At 36.9% G+C, this 23,016-nt stretch overlaps 2 protein-coding genes across 3 annotated transcripts; both read right to left on the minus strand.

Moving 5' to 3' along the window:
- Positions 1-2,579: 2,579 nt before the first annotated feature.
- LOC128017785 (uncharacterized) lies at positions 2,580-9,141 on the minus strand. Of its 2 annotated transcripts, none has more exons than XM_052603308.1 (5): positions 8,871-9,141; positions 7,455-7,518; positions 5,435-7,083; positions 4,702-4,762; positions 2,580-3,974 (listed from the first exon to the last, which is right to left on the minus strand). In XM_052603308.1, the coding sequence occupies exons 2-5, from the start codon at positions 7,511-7,513 to the stop codon at positions 3,236-3,238; spliced, it is 2,508 nt and encodes an 835-aa protein (XP_052459268.1). In that variant the 5' UTR covers positions 7,514-7,518; positions 8,871-9,141; the 3' UTR covers positions 2,580-3,235. The 2 variants fall into 2 exon arrangements, with proteins under 2 accessions (XP_052459268.1, XP_052459267.1); XM_052603307.1 differs by having other exon boundaries at positions 4,702-4,765.
- A 2,147-nt stretch (positions 9,142-11,288) lies between these two features.
- On the minus strand, positions 11,289-18,491 carry LOC128017545 (uncharacterized). The gene is made up of 6 exons (XM_052602948.1): positions 18,413-18,491; positions 14,798-15,080; positions 14,321-14,461; positions 13,706-13,990; positions 13,415-13,551; positions 11,289-11,434 (listed from the first exon to the last, which is right to left on the minus strand). The coding sequence occupies exons 1-6, from the start codon at positions 18,489-18,491 to the stop codon at positions 11,289-11,291; spliced, it is 1,071 nt and encodes a 356-aa protein (XP_052458908.1).
- Between the last annotated feature and the right edge of the window lie 4,525 nt (positions 18,492-23,016).

Here is a 23,016-nt window from a genome sequence, read left to right on the forward strand (position 1 = left end):
ATCCTCTGGTCGGCCATGATCACACTGCAAAGCCTCTTTCTATTAGACATACGTGGATTTCTGAATTAACAGTTTTTGATTGATTGGTCGACTAAGAGAGTGTGGTATAATCTAATCTTAACTTATAAAAACTTGCCTCAACGCTTTATCCATTTGGGCGTGACTTTCGATTGCAGCATGAAATTTGATACACAGATTAGCAATGTAGTAAAAATGAGCTTCTTCCAACTTCGTCTGCTTAGTAAAGTTAAGCCTTTTCTTACAAGGCACGATTTGGAAAGAGCTTTACATGCCTTTTTTAGTTCAAGGCTTGATTATTGCAATGCTCTTTATGTCGGTCTGAGTCAAACATCTCTTTCCCGTCTGCAACTTGTACAAAATGCTGCTGCTCACTTTTTAACCAGTACTCCTAGAAGAGCACACATTACTCCGGTTTTAGCTACTCTCCACTGGCTTCCAGTGCGTTTTAGGAATGATTTTAAGATTTTATTGTTTGTTTTTAAAGCTCTATGTGGGCTAGCCCCTGAGTACCTGTCTGAGCTTTTAACTCTGGGTGGACAAAATCGTTGCTTGCAGTTCTACTGATCAATGCACTTTACAGGTCCCTAAGTCGAATCATAAACAGTGGGGTGATAGGGCCTTTGTTGTTGCTGGCCCTAAGCTTTGGAACAAGCTCCCCCCTGACATGCGCACTGAAACAGACGTTGTACTCTTTAAAACCAAACTGAAAACTTATTTGTTTAAATTGGCATTTAATACGCAGTAGCGGTGTAACATTGTAACATTGTATTTTCTCTACTTCTATTCGAATATTGAGTTCAAATGATGTGTTATTTGTATCTGATGTGAAGCACTTTGGACAACTTGTGGCTGCTGTAAAGGGCTATAGAAATAAAGTTTGATTGATTGATTGATTGATCCATAGAGCATACATAACTCATTACAAGAGGTTTAAAATGAATCTGCAATTAACCTATAACTGCTATATGTGTAAAGCTGTATCATCAGGTCCACGTTTTGGGAGTGTCCAATTGTCGTCAACCTAAGGCCTATGGCTTTTTCCTAGAAATTGATTACACATCTTATCCAGTTTTATGTCTTCTCAATGATGATTCTTTCTCCTGTATAAGTTCATTAAAGAAAGGAATGCTGTTTTCTGGTTTTACAGCTGCAAAGAAGACAATAATACAAATCTGGTTTACTCCGCACATGTCTGCAAAAACATTTTGGATTTACAGCTCCCTTAAAATAGTGACTTGTGAATAAACAACAGCACAAATGAACAGAGCTAAACCTAGTCAAATCGATGCATGGCAATGTTTTTTCTACCAAAATTTTGGATTATATAAAGGAAGCACTATAAAAAAGGTTTTGTTTTCTCTCTCTCTTCTTCCAGATTGTAAAAATATTGATTCGTCTGTTGCTCCCCCTTCCCTGTTTTGGGGCTGTAAGTTCACACACTGTCATCTTCAACAAGCAGCCTAATAAAGATATCATGAACGCTCATCATGTTCACCTATACGGCTTGGTTAGAAACACATACACATTTTCATATTTTGTTTTTACATTAGTCTCTGCACGAACAAATAATGACTTAAACATAACATTCTCACTTAACAATTAGCCATAATAGATCAAATAATTATATTGCTCCAGATTCTCAAAACAGACACAACCTAGATGCAAAAAAAAAAAAAAATAATAATAATAATAATGATAACTTAAAACATTTTGACATTCTTAGGCTACTTAACGTTTAGTTAAAATCCAATGAATAATTCACATTTCAACCGATCTCCAATTAGAAAACGGAGCTTAATCAAAAGAAATTTATATAAAGCATATCGAAAACTTCTATAAGAAATATTATGCACACACACACACACACACACACACACACACACACACTCTAAAATGAATGAATGGGTGGTCGGTTATTTTAGGGATCGGCGCCTATGATAGTATTTATAATTAGCCTAAATAAAATGAAATATATCTTAAATTCAACCTTTTAACTGCTTCCAGTAAACATTCCAGTCATACAGCATAATGGTATGTCAAACATTTACTGTAGGCTATTATTTACAAAACTATTCAGAAAATCAAGTAAAGAGATCGAAATGAAGGGGAAATCAAATACATAATGAATATAAAAATATTACCAATAATAATAATAATATTACAGCACAAAGACGATCAGTTTGTGATTGTGGGATGGATAAAAATGTTTTATTTATGTAGGCCTACTTTCTGTACCATACGTGATAAACTTCATTTGAATGCAGTCCGGTAGCCGAGGCCTATGGTTGATATAATATAATGTAATAATTTCTATAATGATTAATATACTAATTTCTAAATACAAAATAAAATATTTATGAATTCATCTCTGATAACCCCAGGTTGCTGTTGTCACACAGGTGAGAAATGGGTGCTGTTTCCTCAACACAGGATTTCAAGGCCACGACTTTACATCGTGTGGCCACGTTTTTAAGTATTTTTCATGTAAAAAGCTTTGCACTGTAAACTTTGCTTTGAAACCGGAAGATTTAACCTTTCTGGGAAAGCAGAACATATATATATATATATATACAACTGCACTGACAACATTAAGCAGAAAAAATATGTTTGAGAAATGCATTTTTGGCAGATCAAAGTAAGCTGGGTTTCTATTCACCAAAATAGAATGCACAGAGATCAGACAGAAGTAGCGAAACATTTCATATTTGGCAACTGTTTTATAGAAATGTTAAACGACCAACAGAGTTCAGCAATGTAAACTATACTTTTTTTCCCCTCAAAAAATGGTTGTTTTGAATTGAAAACTTGCTGTATCACTGAGTGAGAGTTACATGGTATCATGTCACACAAAAACCATAGCAGCCTAATATAAAACCTGTTTGTAACAGGAATGAATTTCTAACATAACAGCACCTCTCTTTAATGTCAGCCAATAGGAAGCTCTCTAAGTTTTCTAACATTTACATTAACCTCTTAAGTAATACCAATGGAACATTTGCAAAATTACAAAAACATACATATATGTAATTGTTTAATAAAAATGATTACTAGGGACAGTTTGGTAGTCACCCCCACCCTAATTATACACCCTGGTATGCACTACAAAAAATAAAGGTGGCTTGACTTTATTAGCTGTAATGAGAGTCTGGTCACTAGATGAATTGATGCTTCAGGTGGATCGAGCAATAACTTGCCTCAGTTTTCAGTTTGTATTCTAATAAACTGCTAGTTTGTCTTTTGTTTTCTCAAGTTCATTAACAATGTTTTGTAACTGATCGATTAAGTTCCTCATTTTAACAATGAATTTCCCAGCCTTTGTGTTCATCTCACTTTCCTCTATTTCTTCATCTATGTGTGTATCTGCTAGTTTGTCCATGTCATCGAGTGTCCTGGTGTTTTCAGACGAGATCATGTTAAACACAAAGCTGAACCCACTATAAACTTCTGAAATTAAAGCCATAGTTTCAGAAACCCGCTTGGTCAGTTCAGTAACATCTTCTATCCATGTGGCATCTTGCTCTCCCAATATTGTCTCAGTGCGCTCAAGAATGTCTTTCATCTTTTCAGCCATAGGGCTGATTTTATCCTGAAATCCCTTCAGTTCAGATTCAATGCCTTTTCTTAATCCTGTCATCTGGCGCTTTTTCTTAGAGCTGCAGTTTACACTTATACCTCGAGCACTTATGAATGTACATATAGCGAAAACAAGAAAAACCACAACAGCAACAAAAAAAGCCCCTACAGTAAATGGAGCTAAAGCTAATCCTGCAGCTATAGCAGCAGATCCACCTATGCCCGCCCATCCTGCAAATCTAGAGGCTTCAGAGGCAAATCTGCAATCATTTTCAAACTTTTTGATGATATGACACAGTCTCTCTGTGCACTGCTGAAGCTGAGGGTGATCTTTCTCGTAGAGTTCAATAAATTCATCTTTGAGACGAGTAACTCCGGCTCTAGAGAAAATAAATATTAAGAGCTTATAATTAGGATATATAAAGTATTTTACAATTTTGAATGCAAACACTTTTTTATTAACGGTAACCACATTTGCTGATAAGCAGATGCTACTTATGATACTTTATTCTATATATACTGCCTGTCCAAAAAAAGTCACAAACTCTTTGACAGCCATAGCTTCGTGTAACATTGTGCTTTCATTGTGCCATTGTTTCGACAACATTATGCAATGTCACAACATTTACCTCCATCAAGAACATGCATTTTTGGTCGAGATCTTGTTTCGAGATTTGGAAAGTCGAAGCACTCTGTAAAGATCAGGAATCTGTGGTGGACCAGTTCATAAATTAAAATGATTCCTCATGCTTACTGAACCACTGTTTCACTATTTGGGTCCAATACATCTTGACATTGTCATTCTGGCATATGTGCATCTTCCAGTGTGGTTGTTTAAGGAATGAAGATGTACACGCCGCATCAGTAAGAGTTGAAAGAATTGGTGCCAAACATGCAACACACCAGAAACATTGATCACTGTATCCAAAACATTATTAAATCCTAACATTTAAAGTGTTTACTTAATGAAACGTATTGACTTTTTGTGGCAGGCAGTGTATTAAGTTCAAGAGATATTTTATTAATACTGCACCAAAATATAATAATGTAAGTGTTTTTTTTTTAAGCACCAGTCTTCTGAATCAATGTGTAGCAATGTTTTCTCACATTATTTCGGGAGGTTCATCCATGCTTTTGCGCCGGTGGTGATGTATGGATGCTGCTGTTGCTGCTGCAATGAAAAATTATAAAATTAAAAAAACACAAATTGTATAAATTATACCTTTTTATGAGATTATCTCATAACTACATCACAATAAAGTAAACACAGAATTAATGTAAAGGTTCTTTTTTCAGATAATATTACATGCACTTTTTACACTATTAACACTATAAATAATCGTCTTTAATAATAATAATAAAAATAATAATAATAATAATAATAAAATGGAAATAAGACTTCTTGTGTAGTTTGCACATTGCCAAAACTGAATGTGTGTGTTGGGAGAATCAAGGACGTAAGTCACATGATAGAAACATTGGTATCATTGCTGCTTTTATTTCAGCGGAGCACTGAAATTATCTCTCAGTGTAATTTCTGCACACACACACACACACACACACACACACACGCGTATTACGTATATATATATATATATATATATATATATATATATATATATATACACACACACACACACGTTATAATGTGATAATTTAGTGTAATGCATTCTTTTTGACTCCTGGTACTCTTATTTTACAAAACATAAAAGTTATTTCTTAATGGAACTTTTTTTAAGTGAAATATTTTCTCAGATGTATCTACATCTGTTGTGCTTTTTCATCTTGTATTTTCAGATTTGTTGCATTTATTATTATTTTTTAATTATTATTATTTTACCTGCTACACGATTGTCAAATCGGTTGCAATTTTTCCCAGTGAAATCCATCACATGATGTAGAGCCCCCTTATTTTTCTGTTCTTCTCCAGTTTTCCTCAGATCCTTCAGGTTCTTCATCCATTCATCCTTTCCCTCCTCCTTCAGTCTGTCAATCAAGAAATCCAGATGCTGAAGAGTGAAAGCGCTGTCTGCTTTCAGTGCGATTTCAGACAGACTCACAACGATGATATAAGCTTCATGCAGCAGGTTGGACTCGTCATTTTTAATCTTCTCCAGATCACTGACCAGTTTCTCTTCTACTTCGGTTTTATTCTCAGATTCTTTCTTATTTCTTTCATGTTCGTTTGAAATATTTTCATATATTTTTTTATCAAAGCTGGTTTTCGGCTTTTCACCAGTGCGTTCATACTCCAGTTTAAGCTCGTGAAATGTCATCGTGATGGTCTTTGTCTTCACCACATATTTTTTATTCTCCCTGACGTGTTCACTGTAATGACACTTTCCTGTACACACAGTGCAGTGGTTTTTTTTCATGACTTCACAGCTTGAGGGTTCTTCCCAGCATTTCTTATGGCAGTTCTCCTCACAGACATTGCAGCAGGTTTGGTTTCTGCTCCACCACCATTCATCATCTGTGGAGACTTTCTCTTTGACAGATGTTCGGACTGTAAACTGAAAGTTTTCACATTTCTGAATCTTGTCTCTGTGCTCTTTGATGGCTTCCTGAATCCCAGTCAGTTCTTTCGTTTTCAGCTCCTCCTCACAGATTCGCTCCTTCAGATTCGAGACACAGGCCTCAAGTCGTCTTCGCTCTTTCAGAACATCTAACGTCATCTGAAGACTTTTTCTGTTCTTCTCTTCCAGGAGTGTCAAAATCTCCCTCATGCTTTCGTCTCCCATCTCCCAGGCGGAATTCAGATCACTCTCACACTGTTTGTCTCTTTTCTCTTTCTGCTGGTTGTTGAATAAGAAATGAACGGGTTGTTTTTTCCCATCTCTTCTGCAGGGAATCTGGGCTTTCTTAATGGCACTGAGAGCATCTCTTGGATGTCGTCCATCTGAATGTGTGAAGAGAATCACTATGTTGTTCTCTATATCTCTACCAAACAGAGACAGAACTGAGTGAAATATGTAAAGCTCTTTTCCAGAGAGTCGATTCTGAGTCGCCTTCATCACAAAACACACTGCATCAATATAATGAATGCCATCCTCGTCTGAGAATAATCTGCTCAGATACTCAGAGATCTCTCGGTCTTTCTCGTATCCGTCAGTGTTTGCGTATCCTGGAGTGTCAATGATGGTCAGAGATGTTGGGTTTTCTTCGACAAACACCTCATAAACAGTGATCTCAGATGTCTGGGTTAATGACTCTTCCATGTCTTCTTCTTCTTCTTCTGTGATTTGGTAAAACTCTTCATCCTCAAACTTCACTCCGAGGAAGTAGTTGATCATGGTGTTGATGAGGGTGGTTTTCCCTGCTCCGGTTTCTCCCACCAGCAGGATGACTGTGTTCTGCTTGTTTCTGTCTCTTTTTCCATATGTCCATCGTCTGACCTTTTTCTGATTGCCATCAATATATTTTCTGTCTGTGTTCAGTCGGTAAAGTGCTGGAGGACCTGGATTCATGAGGATGGCATCATGATGTGATCTGCAAAAGACAGAACTGATTCATTATCATGCTATGATCTCAGTCAGTTATAATCTAGTCTATAGGGACAGATGATTTGACAGTGACCGGTTCGTGGTTGTTTATGACTGTCAGTGTCATTTCAGTCCTGAACAAAGGCAAAACTATATTGAATTCATATTTTAAGTCAACATATAATTTTTGTTCATTTTTAAACAATGAGTCATCTTCTCTCTCTCTGTTTTGTTTTTGTTTTGTTTTTTGTTTTTTGTCTGTAGTTTGAGAAGGTTGATATTTTTCTTGTAGTTTTCTCCTGCCATCATTTATTAACAAATCATAGGCAATATGGTAAATAATCTCATTTTCTGAAATTAGTAACAACAATCTCTTACGCCAGTCTGGGAGGAACATCCTTGCTGTTTCGTCGGCGGGGCTGAATAGTTGATGACATTGCTTCTGTGAATAAGAAAACAACACATTCTCTGTTTGCATATATCAGGTTATCACGTAATAAAATTATGAGTAAAATATTAAATTATGAGGTTTTTGATCAAGTATATGTTTGCTAGATCTCCGGTCTGTATTTAATTCAGACAATTTAATAAATTGTACTTAATTTAATTAGTAATTGCATCCAGCAATTTATTTGTTCTCATTACAGAATTATCAATTTACTATCAAGATGATAACCAATGCAATTAATATAAATTATAATTAATCAGTATTCATCGATTTTAAAATGGATATATAATAATGAATCATTAATTAATTAATAATATAATAATTAATCAGTATTTATCGATAAAAAATGGAGGTAAAACATTTTATTCTGAACATAAGTGTACTGAACATAAGTTTATCTCATGTATACAGCACACAGAGAACCTTCACAACTCATCAGTCATCTGATAAACATAGAATCATTTATTTCATTTATTCAGTTTCGTTACACCATCAATACATAACATTTGTTTATGTCCGTCATTTTAGCTTTCAGAAGCGTGCTCTCGCGCGCCCCCTTCATGATGTGTACTGAGCGCGAGCTCCGCGGCAGACTTCTACCCGACATTCAACGCGGCATTACGTCACGAGTGTGTTAATAGTTTACTGGGTCTGGTTTCGGTTTCGTTTTGAAGACATCGCCTCACGGTTCCCTCTAGATTTTCCAGTGGGCTGCACAATGATGAATACTTCGCTGTGCATTCTTGTTAACTCTGCCTATTTCTCTTGATAAAGATTTAACACATCCTTATTAGAAAATAACATACCCGCACAAATATTCACTTTTTGTTTTTTCGTAACTCCCTTGTAATGCCTTTTTTTTCTTTCTTTTTTTTTTTTTTGCAGATATATTACCAAAGCCTTTTTATTAAAATAATAATAATAATAATAATAATAATAATAATAATAATAATAATAATAATGAATAAAATAAATAAATAAATAAAGATGGTGATTGTTATTATTAAATTCAGGTTTTTATGCCACTACATCTGTATTTATCAGGCAGCGTGACTTGTTACAACAGCTATGTAGTGTATTCCCCAGTAGCCTATAACATTGGGAAAGCCTGACATTTAATACAATTTAATACAAAAGGCAGAAGACTGAAAAAAAAAAACCGTCCATGTGTAGATATATGTATCATTTAAAATGGAGGCCACGCCCCTTGTTTGTGCGTCACTACTTGCACTCGTGACACTACTCTAATAACAGCTTAATCCAAACCGTACATTATCCTACATATAGAGCACACAAACAAGCATGTGAACACACATGCACATTCTCACTATTAACACTAGACCAACCTTTCTGCAGTCCTGATCGAAGCTCTTGTGTTCTGCATCCTAATGATGAACACAGCAGCTCAGCTTCCACATGTCCAGCTCAAAACACAAGATCTTGTGCTTTACACTGAGATGATGGAGACTAAACAAGACCTGACATGCAATAAATATATCCAGTTTAGTTTTAAATCATATGTGTGATACACATAAAAGGTAAAGCAGGCGTAAATTGTTTAAAGCTAGGTAAACATTTAACAGCTAACTGTTGCTCCTCCCTTCTTTCTTTCTTTTCTCTTCCTCATACACACTTCCGCCGCAAAACAGGTTGATCAAGCTTACATTAACACAGGAACGAACTAAACATGTAGATGAGCTTTCAGAATGTATAGAGGCATTTATAAAATTAACTTAGTTATAAAATTAAATGTATATAAAATGTCGTTAAAAAATAAGGCATGATTGAATGTTTTACAGAAATAAAGGTCTGCAGATTCTGCAAATACAGACATGTTTAAGTAATAGGAGGATTGGAAAATCTTGTCATTATAAAATGTTTCATTATTTCACTGTTGACATCTGAAGTGATGTTTAAAGGCAGAGGTGGGTAGTAACGAGTTACATTTACTTCGTTACATTTACTTGAGTAATTTTTCGGGGTAACTAATACTTTTCGGAGTATATTTAAAGATGGGTACTTTATACTCTTACTTGAGTAAATTTTTTGGGAAAAATCTGTACTTTTACTTCGTTACTGTGGCCGACGCCCCTCTCGTTACTTTATCTTAAAGCAATAAATGTTATAAATGCTTCAGTTTATTCCAAACACGCCGTCTACTTTTCTCTGGGCAATGAGCGATGCCCATTCGCGAATGATTCATTCTTTTGAGTCAATTCTGTTCAAAGGCTTGATCAAACCAATTGGCAAACGAGTGAATTGGTTCATGAATCAGTTTGAATGAGTCGTTCAGCTCCCTGCCTCACGAGCTGAGCTCTGAAGTTGTTCACTCAGAGTTATAACGTTTAAGAATATCAGCAGCGCTGAAAACGGGGCTATGGAACTGCACTGAATTGAAAGCAAATCTACAAAGGCTATTATTTGCTTGCGATGGAGATCCTTATTAGATGAACACCACGTGTGCTGTCTACTGTTTAACAGGTAATAACTTGGGCTACATTCGATTACAGTACACGATACCACTGTGACATTAGTTTGTTGTACGTGTGTGGCTTATAACAGAGGGGAGTCAAGTTGAATGCAGCTTCCAAAAGACAAAAAAATAGCCGATTAAGATTTTATTAATTTTAATACAATCACACCGGTGCGAGTACGTTCAACAAGTCATATCAGCTGCTGAATTCAGATCTGTGATCGCTTGCTGGCGCTGAGCCAGAGACAGACGCGTTTTTACAGCGCTGCGCATTATAACCAATCACACAAGATTCTGTTGAGCTTTTGAATGCAATGGCCAATCAGAGGTGATCAGATGAGTCATCGCTAAAATGCCGGTGCTTCCTTCACTCGCTCACTGAATGGAGACCTCTTTCTGGCGAATTCTCTCGTCAGAAACAACAAAGTGCAGATGTGTGTACGAATCTATAATTAAGATATTGATTTCACAGTGTTAACAGTTTCAGTGATTTTAATGGGAGTTTCTGACATTCAGTGAAAATGATCTTTAATCATGTAGATGTTATTTGCTCTCTTTCTGAACAATGAAAGATTAGTAGCAATATTTATATCACATTAACTTTCAATGTTAAATTCACATTTAATATAAAGTCAGTTGTATTAAAAATATGTTATGGCATGTAAAGTAAAGTAACTTAAGTAAACAGACAGGGTTTTATAATAAATTACATAAATTGGAGTAAAGGCTGATGAAATATATACATTTATACACACACACATACATTACATACATTTTATCTATTTATCTAAATAAAAATAGGCTCCATATATATGACCCAAAGTAACTAGTAACTAACTACTTGAGTAGATTTTTTATCCGATACTCTTTTACTCTTACTCAAGTAACTATTCAAGACTAGCACTTTTACTTTTACTTGAGTAAATATTTCTAGAATTACTTTTACTTTTACTTGAGTAAAGTTTTTGGGTACTCTACCCACCTCTTTTTAAAGGCAGATCAATCTACAGCATGTTTCAGTAAATTATTTCACATTTGTTTTTGCTTATTTATCATTTCCACCACCAGATGGCCTCAATATACACGAGGAGTGACTCAAAGATTATTTTTTCAGATTTTCCTGTGGTCTGAGGTGTGTTAAGAGTGCCTGAATTTGCTCGGAAGAGGCACCCCATTCACAAATCGCAAATATTCAACATGTTGACTATTTATGATCAGAAATCCGGATGGGTGGGGGGTACCCAGAGGACTATGATCTGGAGATTATCATGTGAAACAAAACAATATTCAATCAGAAAGAGAACTGACAGAAGACGACTGCATCAGAAAACTCTAAAATACTGCATTCAAAGGCAGCATTACAAGGCATCAAGGCACGTTTGAATCCAAAATCTGCTTCACTTCCTTTCTCTGGAGGTACTTTCTCATGATCGAATTCTGAAGGCATCACCACCACACCTCACATTCACTCCGAGCGGGCCTCGAACCCGGGTCTTCGGCATGGGAGGAGGACGCACTAACAAGGAGGCTAAATGACTGCAGCCACTAGCGTCTGTCTCCAGTGTGTCTCTTGAGATCGGGGAGTGAGGTTTAACTGATTGGGCTGTGGAGGATGTAACACTGGCTATCTACAAAAATAATAATAATAATAACAGGGATGATTCAGATTAATCAGACCAGGGTAAGCTTACCTACATTTTGTGTCTGGAGGTTTATAGCACACATTGTTGTCAACACTCTGTAATACTAGAATCAAAGAATGACAATCAGGTACTAATAAAGTATTCAAATGAATTTTAAAGCCTCACATACACCCACACAAATAAACTCTATTAACCTTGACTAGCATAGGTTATTTGCTTATGTTTGCTCTGTATCCTTATGTTCTTTTCTGTGAAATTGGATATTTCAGACGGTTTGCTTCAATGAACTGGTTTGTTTATGCAGTCATGCAATAATGTAACACATAGGCTACATAGATAGACCATGAGGAACCATACAAACTTTAATTTGGCCCTTCATTCAAGTGCTCGGTTCATGCATGTATATCAGCGATTCATCAGTCTTCGGTCTGAGTTTAACTGTTTCTTCAGTTCAGTGACTGTTGGAGGATCTGGAGCTCTGACTTAGTTCATTCATCACAGTCAGAGTGACTGTTGGATGTCTGAAAGTGAGTTTTGATTGAGTAACTTGTAGATCTGTGCTGGTTGAAGCACAAATGGTTCCAGACGGTTCAGTCCGACTTGGTCAACTGATTCTTTAATAAAAAGAGTCACTTTGTTTTGTTCATGAACCGGACATCACTCCGGCCCATTTGCCTGAAGCTCTGTTTACAATGAATAATGTTTTAAATAAAGTTCAATCTCTTGCACAGATGATTATTCCTCTTCATAAGATCAATATAGAAGCCATGGGTATTCATTTTGTGTTGCATGATATACTTTATTATTAATATTATTTTCAAAACCGGTAGTTGCTGACTTGCAAGGAGCACGGTTTCAGCTAAAAATCTTCTTTAATGTTCTACTCAAAAAATAAATTAATTAATTCACCTACAACTACAGTTAATCTACAGGAAATTTGAATTTTTTAGGTGAACTATCCCTTTAAGATCCAGCCTTCTACTGTCATTAGAAGATATGTTTAATTTCATTTCATTTGACAAAATGCATTTGGATTCGGAACACGAAACTTTACATAATATACTTATATAATAAATTTAAATTACAATTTGTTTGTGTGCATATGTATGTGTATTTATATAAATACATTTAATTCATTTAAATTGTCATTTGAAAGTGCTAAAATAATTGATAAATGTTTGTTGCAATATGATCTGTTGCCTCACACAACATTTTCTGCACCTTGAGAGCTTTAGAATAAATTTGCAACCCTGTTAATTTATGGTTTATTTTTAAAACCATGTAATAGTATTCATCAAACAGACTCGAATCATCTGAGCATATCTTTTGTCAAAACGAGTGGGAATGTGTTTTTATAGCTACATACATAGCATACATACTACATGTCTTGTGCTCCTCACTGTAAACATCCAAATGTTTTTTGAGTCAGACACATTCAATACAACATTCAATGCTGTAGTAATTTATTAATGTAGAAAGCAAAGATAAAGAATAGGATGAGGGTGTTCAGGGGGTAACTGGAGGAAGGATAAAGGTGCATAAGTAAAATGATAACAATTTAAAAAGTGCAATAGTATTGCTCAGAAAAAAGTAGTCAGCGGATCAGTGGACTGTGATGTACGTCATTTCATTCCACTTAATCTGGAAATGAAATCAGAAATAAAAATCATTAAGCCTGCATACACATTATATATATATATATATTTTTTTTTTATTTTTTTTATTTTTTTTTCATATTTCTACACAACACCTTCTCTCTCCTTTTATCTCTCACCTGCATAAACCTCAACTTCACACAGAGTGAGGTATTCATTGCGTCCAGGCACAATAAGGTTGACGTATCGCCCGCTAACAGGCTTAAACTCAAATGTTTTTGTGTCTCCGAGTGGGATGGGCCCAACAGTCACAACCCTGTACAGAGGAACAGAGAAAAAGAGAGGGGCGTATCAGATATACTTCTATAAAAGGCAATGTTGTATTAAAATGATTTCTTCAAAGTAATTTTTATCTTACTAATTTTCTCAATTTGTTTGTATAAGTGTTAAGAGACAGAGACAGCACTTACAGGAGATTATTGTTGCCGTTATTCTCCAGGCTGTTTCCGATACGGATCTGAACACCCTCGATCCTCTTTTCACAGCAGTCTCCACGATTAGTGATGCTAACCCTGGTTACCCTGTAGACGTCCAGCAGGTCAACTCTCCACCAGGGGTCCTTGTCCCCGTTAGTCACACTGCATGACCCGAGCGCTTGAATTGACTGTCTGTTACCATCGATAGCATTTTGAGCAACTCCTAATCCACTGTTTGTGGTGGACTGAACAGCTTTGCCTCCAAGAGCAAGATTCCCTGTTAAACATTAAATAATTATATTATTAAGAATGATTTTATTGAAAAGAACTGAAGGAAAATGTGTAAGTTTGATTGATTTTTCAAAATTTGTTACTTTGCTGGCTATTGCCTGAGCTATGGCTGTTATATATATATATATGAAAATGTGCTCATTTTGACTAATTTGGCCAGCACAGGTCTCATATATATGTTACTGACAACATTCAAAGAAATGAAGAGCACTCACTTGGACCACAAGTGTACAATGGTTTGTCCTTTTCTGTTAATAGAATACACACATTAGTCAGTACATAAACACATTCTATCACAGAGTTGTGTTCTCTCTTTATCCCTCACCTGCAAACACCTCGACTTCACACAGAGTAAGGATTTCATCGTTCCCAGGTAAAAATATGTTGACATATCGTCCGTTAACCGGCTCAAACACAAATGTTACTGTGCCATTAGGAACAGTAAGAACAGTTGCAGCCCTAGAAATACATAAAGAACAGTGTAAAAGTGAAAACCAGACGCCTCTAAAAACATGCCTAAAAATCAATTCAACATACTGAAATAAAAAGACTATTCATAAATGATTGTTCATGTTTTATATCACACTGCTATAATAAACAGTGGTCTAAACTAATAAATGTCTAATAACAATCTGAATAAAAAAAAAAAATAATAATAATTAGTTGAAACTCCATGGCAGTCGGTCACTGATTGTTTGGTTTATGGAGGAGGTACAGTTTTGCCTCCTGTTTTGTTAAACTAGATCAAACATTATAAATATCGCAAGATGATAAAACATTTGAAACATTTCTTACAGCTCATTGTTGTTTCCGTTGTTCTCCAGCTTGTTACCAATACGAATCTGAGCTCCTCGGAGTCGTTCTTTGCAACAGTCTCCACGATTAGTGATAGAAACATTGCTTATACTGTAGACGTTTCCAAGGTCAGCTCTCCACCATGGGTTAAACTCCACTTTAGTGAGGGTGCATGAGCCCTTCGCGTAATTTGAGTCTCTGTTTCCATCTACTGCATGTTCAGCAGCTCCCTGTGAGTTTCCTAAGGAGGACTGCACCACCCAGGCATTAAGAGCAAGATTCCCTGCAAAATCACAAGATTTCAATGACCATATAATTTTAATAATTTGATCTGATTGATATGTAATATGAAGACACTCAATGATTACAGATTTTTGCATCCAGGAATTTTTACTATTATTTTCCTAAACATACCTTTCAAATTAGCAACACACAGCCCAGTAAAAAGTGTTAGTAACAAAATCACACGTATGGCCATCCTAATTAAGACATAAAAAAAACATATTACATCATCTCAGCATTTGAAGGATATTTTTCAATTTATCATCCTTATTTACACAAAAAAAATGCCATATAGCCCATTTTAAAGATTGATTTGTGACCGGACACATCCAACAATGATTTAATTGGACCTGCTGTAGAGAGTGCATAAACATTCAACTCACCTGGAATCCATCAATACATCAACCTCACAGAAGAACTTCACAATTCAGCAGTTACCGGCTTTTAAAGAAAATAATACATTTTATGTAACAAATAAATAATGTTATAATTTTTAGTTTCTAAACAATTGCTAGGTTTAAAATTTATCCAATATATTATTCACATGAGGAATATAATGCCCTGACAATACATTACAAACCAAAATATGCTATTGTTGATATGAAAATTAATACGCACCAGCATCTATGAAGAGTTTCTAGTTGAATAAGATTGTGCTCAGAAACTATGTTTATTTATTGCTGAATAAGTCCCTCCCAACCAAATGCGGTATCAGATATATGAATATTCAAAATTAAATGGACCTATTACAAAAGAGCCCCTATTTTCTCTAAGCATTTATTATGATAAGATACATTTACATACAGTACATAATTTGGAACACTGCCCTATAAATGTAATCCTTGTGTTACGTCAGGATGTTCTCAGCACTGCTTTTGACACTATTTCCCACAACATTCTTTAGAATAACCTAAAAAAATATGGTATTTATGGTATTGGTATTATATGGTATTATTGGAATTATATTGGCATGGTTGAAGTCATACTTATCTGACAGTTATTAGTTTGTAGCAGTAAATGAAAGAGATACTGTATTATATCAGTCACAATACAGTATGGAGTTCCACATGGCTCAGTACTAGGACCGTTGCACCCTGCACATTATACTGTTGGGAAGTTTCACTGTTGATGATACTCAGCTTTATATTTCTTCACAGCCTGATGAAACATAACAATTCACATAGCTAACAGTATGCATTAAACATAGAAAATTGGATGACTAGTAATTTTCTTTTACTAAATTGAGAAAAAAAAGAAAGAAAAAGAGTTGTTAATTACGGACCAACAACCTCTGCATGTAGTAACCTAGAATACTGTCTTAAGCTTGATGGCTGCTCTGTTAATTCTCAGTCATCAGTTAGGAACCTAGGTGTGCTATTTAATAGCAATCCTTCATTTGAAAACCATGTTTCTAACATTTGTAATACTGCATTTTTCTCTTTTGCATATCTCTAACATATGTTCTAAATGTCAAATGCAGAAGCATCAATTAATGCGTTCATCACCTCAAGGTCAGATTATTGTAATGATTGATTGGGTGGTTGCTCTGTGCACTTCATATACAAAGTTCTTACTAGAATCAGGAAGTATGACCATATCAGCCCGGTTCTGTTAACTCGGCACTAGCATTAGTGCAGAATTACTTATAATTAAAGCCCCAAAAGGTTTACCCCTTCAGTACTTGAGCAAGCTCATTTCACATTAAAGTTCTTCAAATCCGATCTCAAAACTCTGTGCTAATAGCTAGAATATTAAAATCAACTGCAGTCAGTAGATCCGTTTACTATTTAGCATTCAAACAGTCTTCCTAGAGCTGTTTTGGAGGCACACACTCTGTCTGTTTAAATCTAGATTAAAGACCCATCTCTTTAACCTGGTTTACACATAAAACAATTTCATATTTGTAAAATTCCAATTTGTTAAAGGAGTGTCATTTTGCATAAATTAGGTCAACTGGAACTTTGGCCAGAGAAGAACTGGCCCCCTGACAGAGTCTGATCGTTTCTGTCACCGATAGAGTTTGGGTTCTACGCTATTGTCACATGTTGGCTTGCTCAGTTGAGGACACTTGATATTTGTCAATATTATCAACTTGATGGCACAGATACTATTGGATGAAAATTGAACTCAACTGAGCTGGATGATGACATTAAGGTTTTCTCTAGAGCTGTGTGTAGAGATGCATGCACTGATATGTGGTTAGGTCAAATTGATTCACTGCCAGTGATGCGGTCTTTTAATATCAGTATCAGAATCACAAAAGATTATTGTAGATACATTTACACATTCTGCAGACGCGTTTATTCAAAGTGCATTCAAGTGAGTAATTTTATCAGTTGATATATTTGCTTTAAATGGAAGCCATAACCGTAGGATATCTAATGCCATACTTTGTTGTTTGAAATCCTCATAGTGTAATCAGACACTTTAAGTGTGATCGTCTACTGATCAATATGTACTCCGTGTAGACAGAGTTCTTTAAATTCTCTGGTTGTGTACATTTACTGGTTTAGTGTTGTTCTCACCATGCAACGACTTTTGCAGGAATAGGACGTTAAACTCAAACACTACACAATGAATGCATAACAGAAAATCACCTTTTAAAAATATCTAGGGATGCAGATACTATTTTTTAAGAGCAAGTCCAATACCAAGATTCTGAGTATCATCCTTTACCAATCTGATACCAGTACTTTCTTCTTCTTCTGTAGTATATTTTCCTGGTTACTTAACTGTAACCTTGTTCCCTGAGAAAGCGTAACGAGATGCAGCGCTGCTCAGTGAATTGGGAAACGTCTTATTCATAACCAGCTGTGAATAATGTGTGTAACAAGTCGATAGAATTGACCCAGTGGTAATATATGGTGACGTCATCGGAGCACGCCCGCAACATGGGGCTATAAATAGATAAGCCACAGGTGCATCAACAAGACATTTTGTCTGAAGAGCAGTCCTGGGACATATTCACCCCTAAGGTTTTGCAGGTGTGCTACCAAACCACAAGAAGGCCTCAGCCATTAGCTTGTTATGTTGACCCAAGAATATGAGAGCCCGGAGTAGGATGAACATCCAAACTATAAAATCTTATGAATGTGTGCGGAGAGGACCAGCCTGCCGCATCACAAACCTGTTGTAAGGGGGCAACCCTTGCTAAAGCACTAGAGGAGGCAACCCCACTTGTGGAGTGAGCTCTAAGACCTATAGGCGAAGCTTGACTGCGCGCCTCATAAGGCAAAGCAATAGCATCCCTGACCCAATGAGACATGGTCTGCCTGGTGGCAGCTGTTCCTCTGTTACCACCATCATAACAGTAGAACAGTTGCTCCGACTTACGCCACTGGCTAGTGCGGCGGATGTAAGTCTGAAGAACACGGACTGGACACAGTCTATAAGATTTCTCCTGCTCTGGCATTGTGAACTGCGGGGGGCAGAAGGCCTCAAGAATGACCGGATGTACAGCCGAAAACTGATCTTTGGCAGGTAATCAGGAAGAGGATGCAAAATCACTTTCACCCTCCCTGGGGCAATGTCTAAGCATTATAGCGAGATAGACAGAGCCTGCATATCCCCAATTCACTTCAAAGAAGTTATTGCCATGAGAAAAAAAAGAATAAAATTAGAGTCAGAAGTTTATCAGACGCTGATTCTAAAGGTTCAAAGGGGGTTTCAACCAGACCCTCGAGAACTATATCTAAGTCCCAAGAAGGCATCTTGGTTTTTACTGTAGGCCTCAGTCGCCTGGCCCCACGAAGGAAGAGGGCGTCTCCCAAATGGCATCCCATCAATCAAAGTGTGGCAAGCCAAAGAGCGGCCACATAAACCTTAAGAGTAGCAGGGCACGTGCCTTTTGATAATTTCTCTTGCATAAAGTCCAGAACTGAAGCAATATGGCAGTTGACTGGATCTACATTGTGTACCACACACCACCTCTCAAAGACACCCCATTTACTGGCATAACTCTGTCTGGTGGAGGAAGCCCTAGCACTAAGAATGGTATCAATAACATCCGGCGAAAGCCCTGTGTTCCTCAGTTGTTACCCTTCAGGGGCCAAACATGAAGATTCCACAGGTCGGGCCTGGAATGGAATATCGTGCCCCCTGCCTTAGACAGAAGGTCCCTCCTCTCCAGAATCGCCCATGGCGAGCCGTCGAAGAGAGATATTATCTCAGAGAACCACACTCTGTTCTGCCAACATGGCGCTATCAGCAAGAGGCAAGACCTTTGTTGACGAACTCTGGCTAGGACTCCCGGGAGCAGAGAAACTGTAGGAAACGCATACAGGTGCATTTTGGGCCATGAGAGAGAAGTAGAGGGGACATTGCACTGTCTGATGGGAGGTGAAGAGGTCCACCTCTGCTTCGTAAAATTTTCTCCAAATCTGTTTCACTACCTCTGGGTGGAGTTTCCATTCCCCCGTCGGTAGTATCTGTCTGGACAGTAAATCTGCTCCTACATTCAAGATCTTGGCCTAGCCTGATCTTGCTCATGGTCTGCCGTATGGTCTTGATCCGAGTGGGAAACAGTTGTGCCAACATGGTGATCAAATCCCAAACGATCCCGAGATAAGTCCTTCTCTGGGCCTGACAAAGAACACTTTTCTCTGTGTTGAGTCTCAACCCCAGAGAAACTAGATGAGCTAACACGATATCTCTGTGTTGTAGCGTCATCTCTTGAGATTGTGCTAGTATGAGCCAATCGTCGATATAATTCAAAATGCGAATGCCCTGGAGTCTTAATGGAGCCAGCACTGCATCCATGCATTTTGTGTACTTATGGGGTGATAAGGCTAGGCCGAATGGAACAACCCAAAATTGGTATGCTTCACCCCCGAGAGCGAACCTCAGGAATTTCCTGTGTTGTGGCAAAATCGTGATGATCGATCGATAATGAAGAACCAATCGCGATGCCGCATTTGCGACACGGACGTCTTGACGGTTAACATCTTGAACTTGAGCGCTTTGACTGTACGGTTTAAGCCTTGAAGATCCAAGATTGGACACACTCCCCCACCTTTTTTGGAAAACCAGGAAGTCTCTGCTGTAATAACCAGACTCTCTCCGTGGAAGAGGAACATGTTCTATGGCCTCTTTAACCAGAAGAGTTTGTAGCTCTTGAGACAGTACCTGCATCAGCTCTGGTTTCACGGACGTGGAGACCACACCGTTGAAATGTGGAGGATGATGAATAAATTGGATCCTGTATCCTATCCATACTGTGCTCAATACCCATGCAGAAATGCCCAGCAGAAGTTTCCATGCTGCCAGACTCTCTGAGAGTGGTACCAATTTTAACACTTCCTTTTGAGGGGCTGTTAGAAGTTCCGTGTCCTGAATGACAGCAGGAAACACTGGAACATCTAATATCTCGCTGGAAACCACTACCCCCTGAAGCACAAGAAGTGGCGGGGATGGAAGGGTTTTATGAGGGTAAAGGGGTGGGTCGAAAGCTCTCTAGCGCGCCCCACCCTGTGAGGGACTACCCCCACCAGCACGGGTGCCAGAGCATCAGGACCTTTTCTTATTAATGATAGTCCTGAGGTCTGGCTTGGGAGGTTGCTGAGCACGGCGAACCTGTCCCCAATCCATACGAGGGGGAGCACGGTCCACCACGCTCTGCTTTTTAACCTCTCTGGTTTTTGAAGGAACGGGGCAAGGCTGGGTGGCTGATGGCCCCTCTCCTTGAGTGCGGCAAGGAAAGAACTGAACGAAATCTTCTTCATGTTTCTTTACTTCCTCAAACTTGTTGACAACCATATTAACCGAATCGCCAAACAGGCCAGATGGAGAAATAGGACAGTCTAAAAGACACAAATGTTCCTTTTCTTTAATGGCCGTCAAATTAAGCCACAAATGCCTCTCCGTGCTGACTAAAGCTGACATAGACTGGCCAATGGCACGAGCCATCTGCTTGGTTGCAAAGAGAGACAAACCTATGGCCCGACGAAACTCAGCGAACGCTTCCTCGTCGATTGTACTGCCCACACTCAACTCATTCAACAGGTCAGCCTGGTATGCCTGTAACACTGCCATAGTGTGCAGCGCAGCACCAGTCTGAACTACAGCTTGGTCAGCTTTACCCACTAACAATTACGTTATTTTATAAGGTTTAGTGGGGAGAGTAGGTTTCTTAATCAAGGATGCAGATTCTGGCGAAAGATAGCTTGCAAGCATCTCGTCAACCCGAGACATCTCCGAATACCCCCGCGACTTTGCATCCACGATAGTTGAAAAAGTAAACTTTGAGGACGTAGATGCAAGAAGTATATGGTTTCCTCCATGACTTTGATGGGTCATCATCATAGAAAAACACACACATAAAAAGCATTACTCCATTCTTTGCATCTGCAAAAAGTGTCTGTTACACATCCTGTCTGAAATTAATCTTTAGTCAGACTATTTGTTACATGGATATAGTTTCCCTTTGTACTTTCAATATTTTCTCATTGTCTAGAATATATTTACTTTTATAAGATAACAACTTGACACAGAAGCTTTTTTTAGGTAAATTGCATTGCAAGTAATAATAATAATAATAATAATACCTCTTCCACTGAAATGATTATATGTTAAATGATTATCAGCTATTTGTATGAGCAAATTTCTTTATTGTCATATTGTGCTTGTTTTATTGTTTGGTGATGGTCTTGTACAGTATCTCTCTCTCTCTCTCTCTCTCTCTGTGTGTGTGTTTAACTCTAACTGTGTTTTATTTAAGTGTAATCGTATTAAACATTTTTGCAAAAGTCAATTAATGAGTTTTGACCAACAATTCAGTGACGTGACAGACAAATATTTATCTGTCCCTCAAATTAGGCTTTCACACTGAGAGTTGGAATATATAAATGACAACATTTATTGTAATAAATGTTTAACATTTTTGCCATTTTCAGAACTTAACAACTATGAATGTGCATAGTATTGAATTTGTATCTGACTGAATGATATCATCAAATCCAGGAAAAAAACTGCAGTTTTAACTAAAGAGATTTAGATCGGTCCATTCAAATTTTATTATGATTTTTTTTTTTTCAAAGGCATTGAATTTTAAATGAAAATGAAGAGACAGTGCTTTCAGTCATCTGTATGTAGATCAGTGTTCTTTTTTTATACTGGTAAAAACATCGGACTCATCCTCTGTAAAGTGTTTAATTGATTACTTGTCATGCATACTAATCATTAATTTATAAATCCATATTTATTAAATAAATCACGTTTCAACACAGGAAATCTTAAGTATTGGTGGATCATGCATTCACTCATAATATGGTTGAGTTAGCTGATTCAGTGGCTGTTGTCTTTTCTCAAATCAAAGTAAAAAAATGTGAAAAGATTAATTTAATTATTACATTTTCACATTTTGCAAATGCTTTTATATAAAGTGCACTCAAGTTTCATAAGTTTATTAGTTCCTTGTCATTAGTTTCTGAACAGAATTTGATTAAGAATTTGAATTTGCTTTTTATCATGTAATCAAATGCTTAATGTGTGTGACCTTGTGATCAGGATGTTAACAGGGATCTTTAATTTTGTGGTTGGATCAATTTCAACTGTATTTAGTTTAGTTTGCATTATGTCATGTTTCACATGAATAGCATTGTTAATTTAGTCTCAAAATTACAGAAGTTGAGATGTGAGATTTTGCCAAAATATCTAGATAGTGTATAGATAATATACTCATATAAGTGACACTGACCTGCACATTTAGGGTTTTTATCCCCCTACTACTAAAAAACATTACAGAGACAAACTTATGGGCAAATACAAATTTATAAAATATTTGTTAGAATATGAAACTTAAAACACTCCAAATACTTTTGCTTCTTGATCAGTTTATTTATTTGAAATATTTAAGTGATTTTATTTAAATGATTTCACTATAAATTTTAAAATGGAAGTTATCTTATAGTACTTTTGACTAGGGATAAAATGAATAATTT

This window comes from Carassius gibelio, chromosome A7, assembly GCF_023724105.1.
Source record: "Carassius gibelio isolate Cgi1373 ecotype wild population from Czech Republic chromosome A7, carGib1.2-hapl.c, whole genome shotgun sequence".
Taxonomy (NCBI): Eukaryota; Metazoa; Chordata; class Actinopteri; order Cypriniformes; family Cyprinidae; genus Carassius; species Carassius gibelio.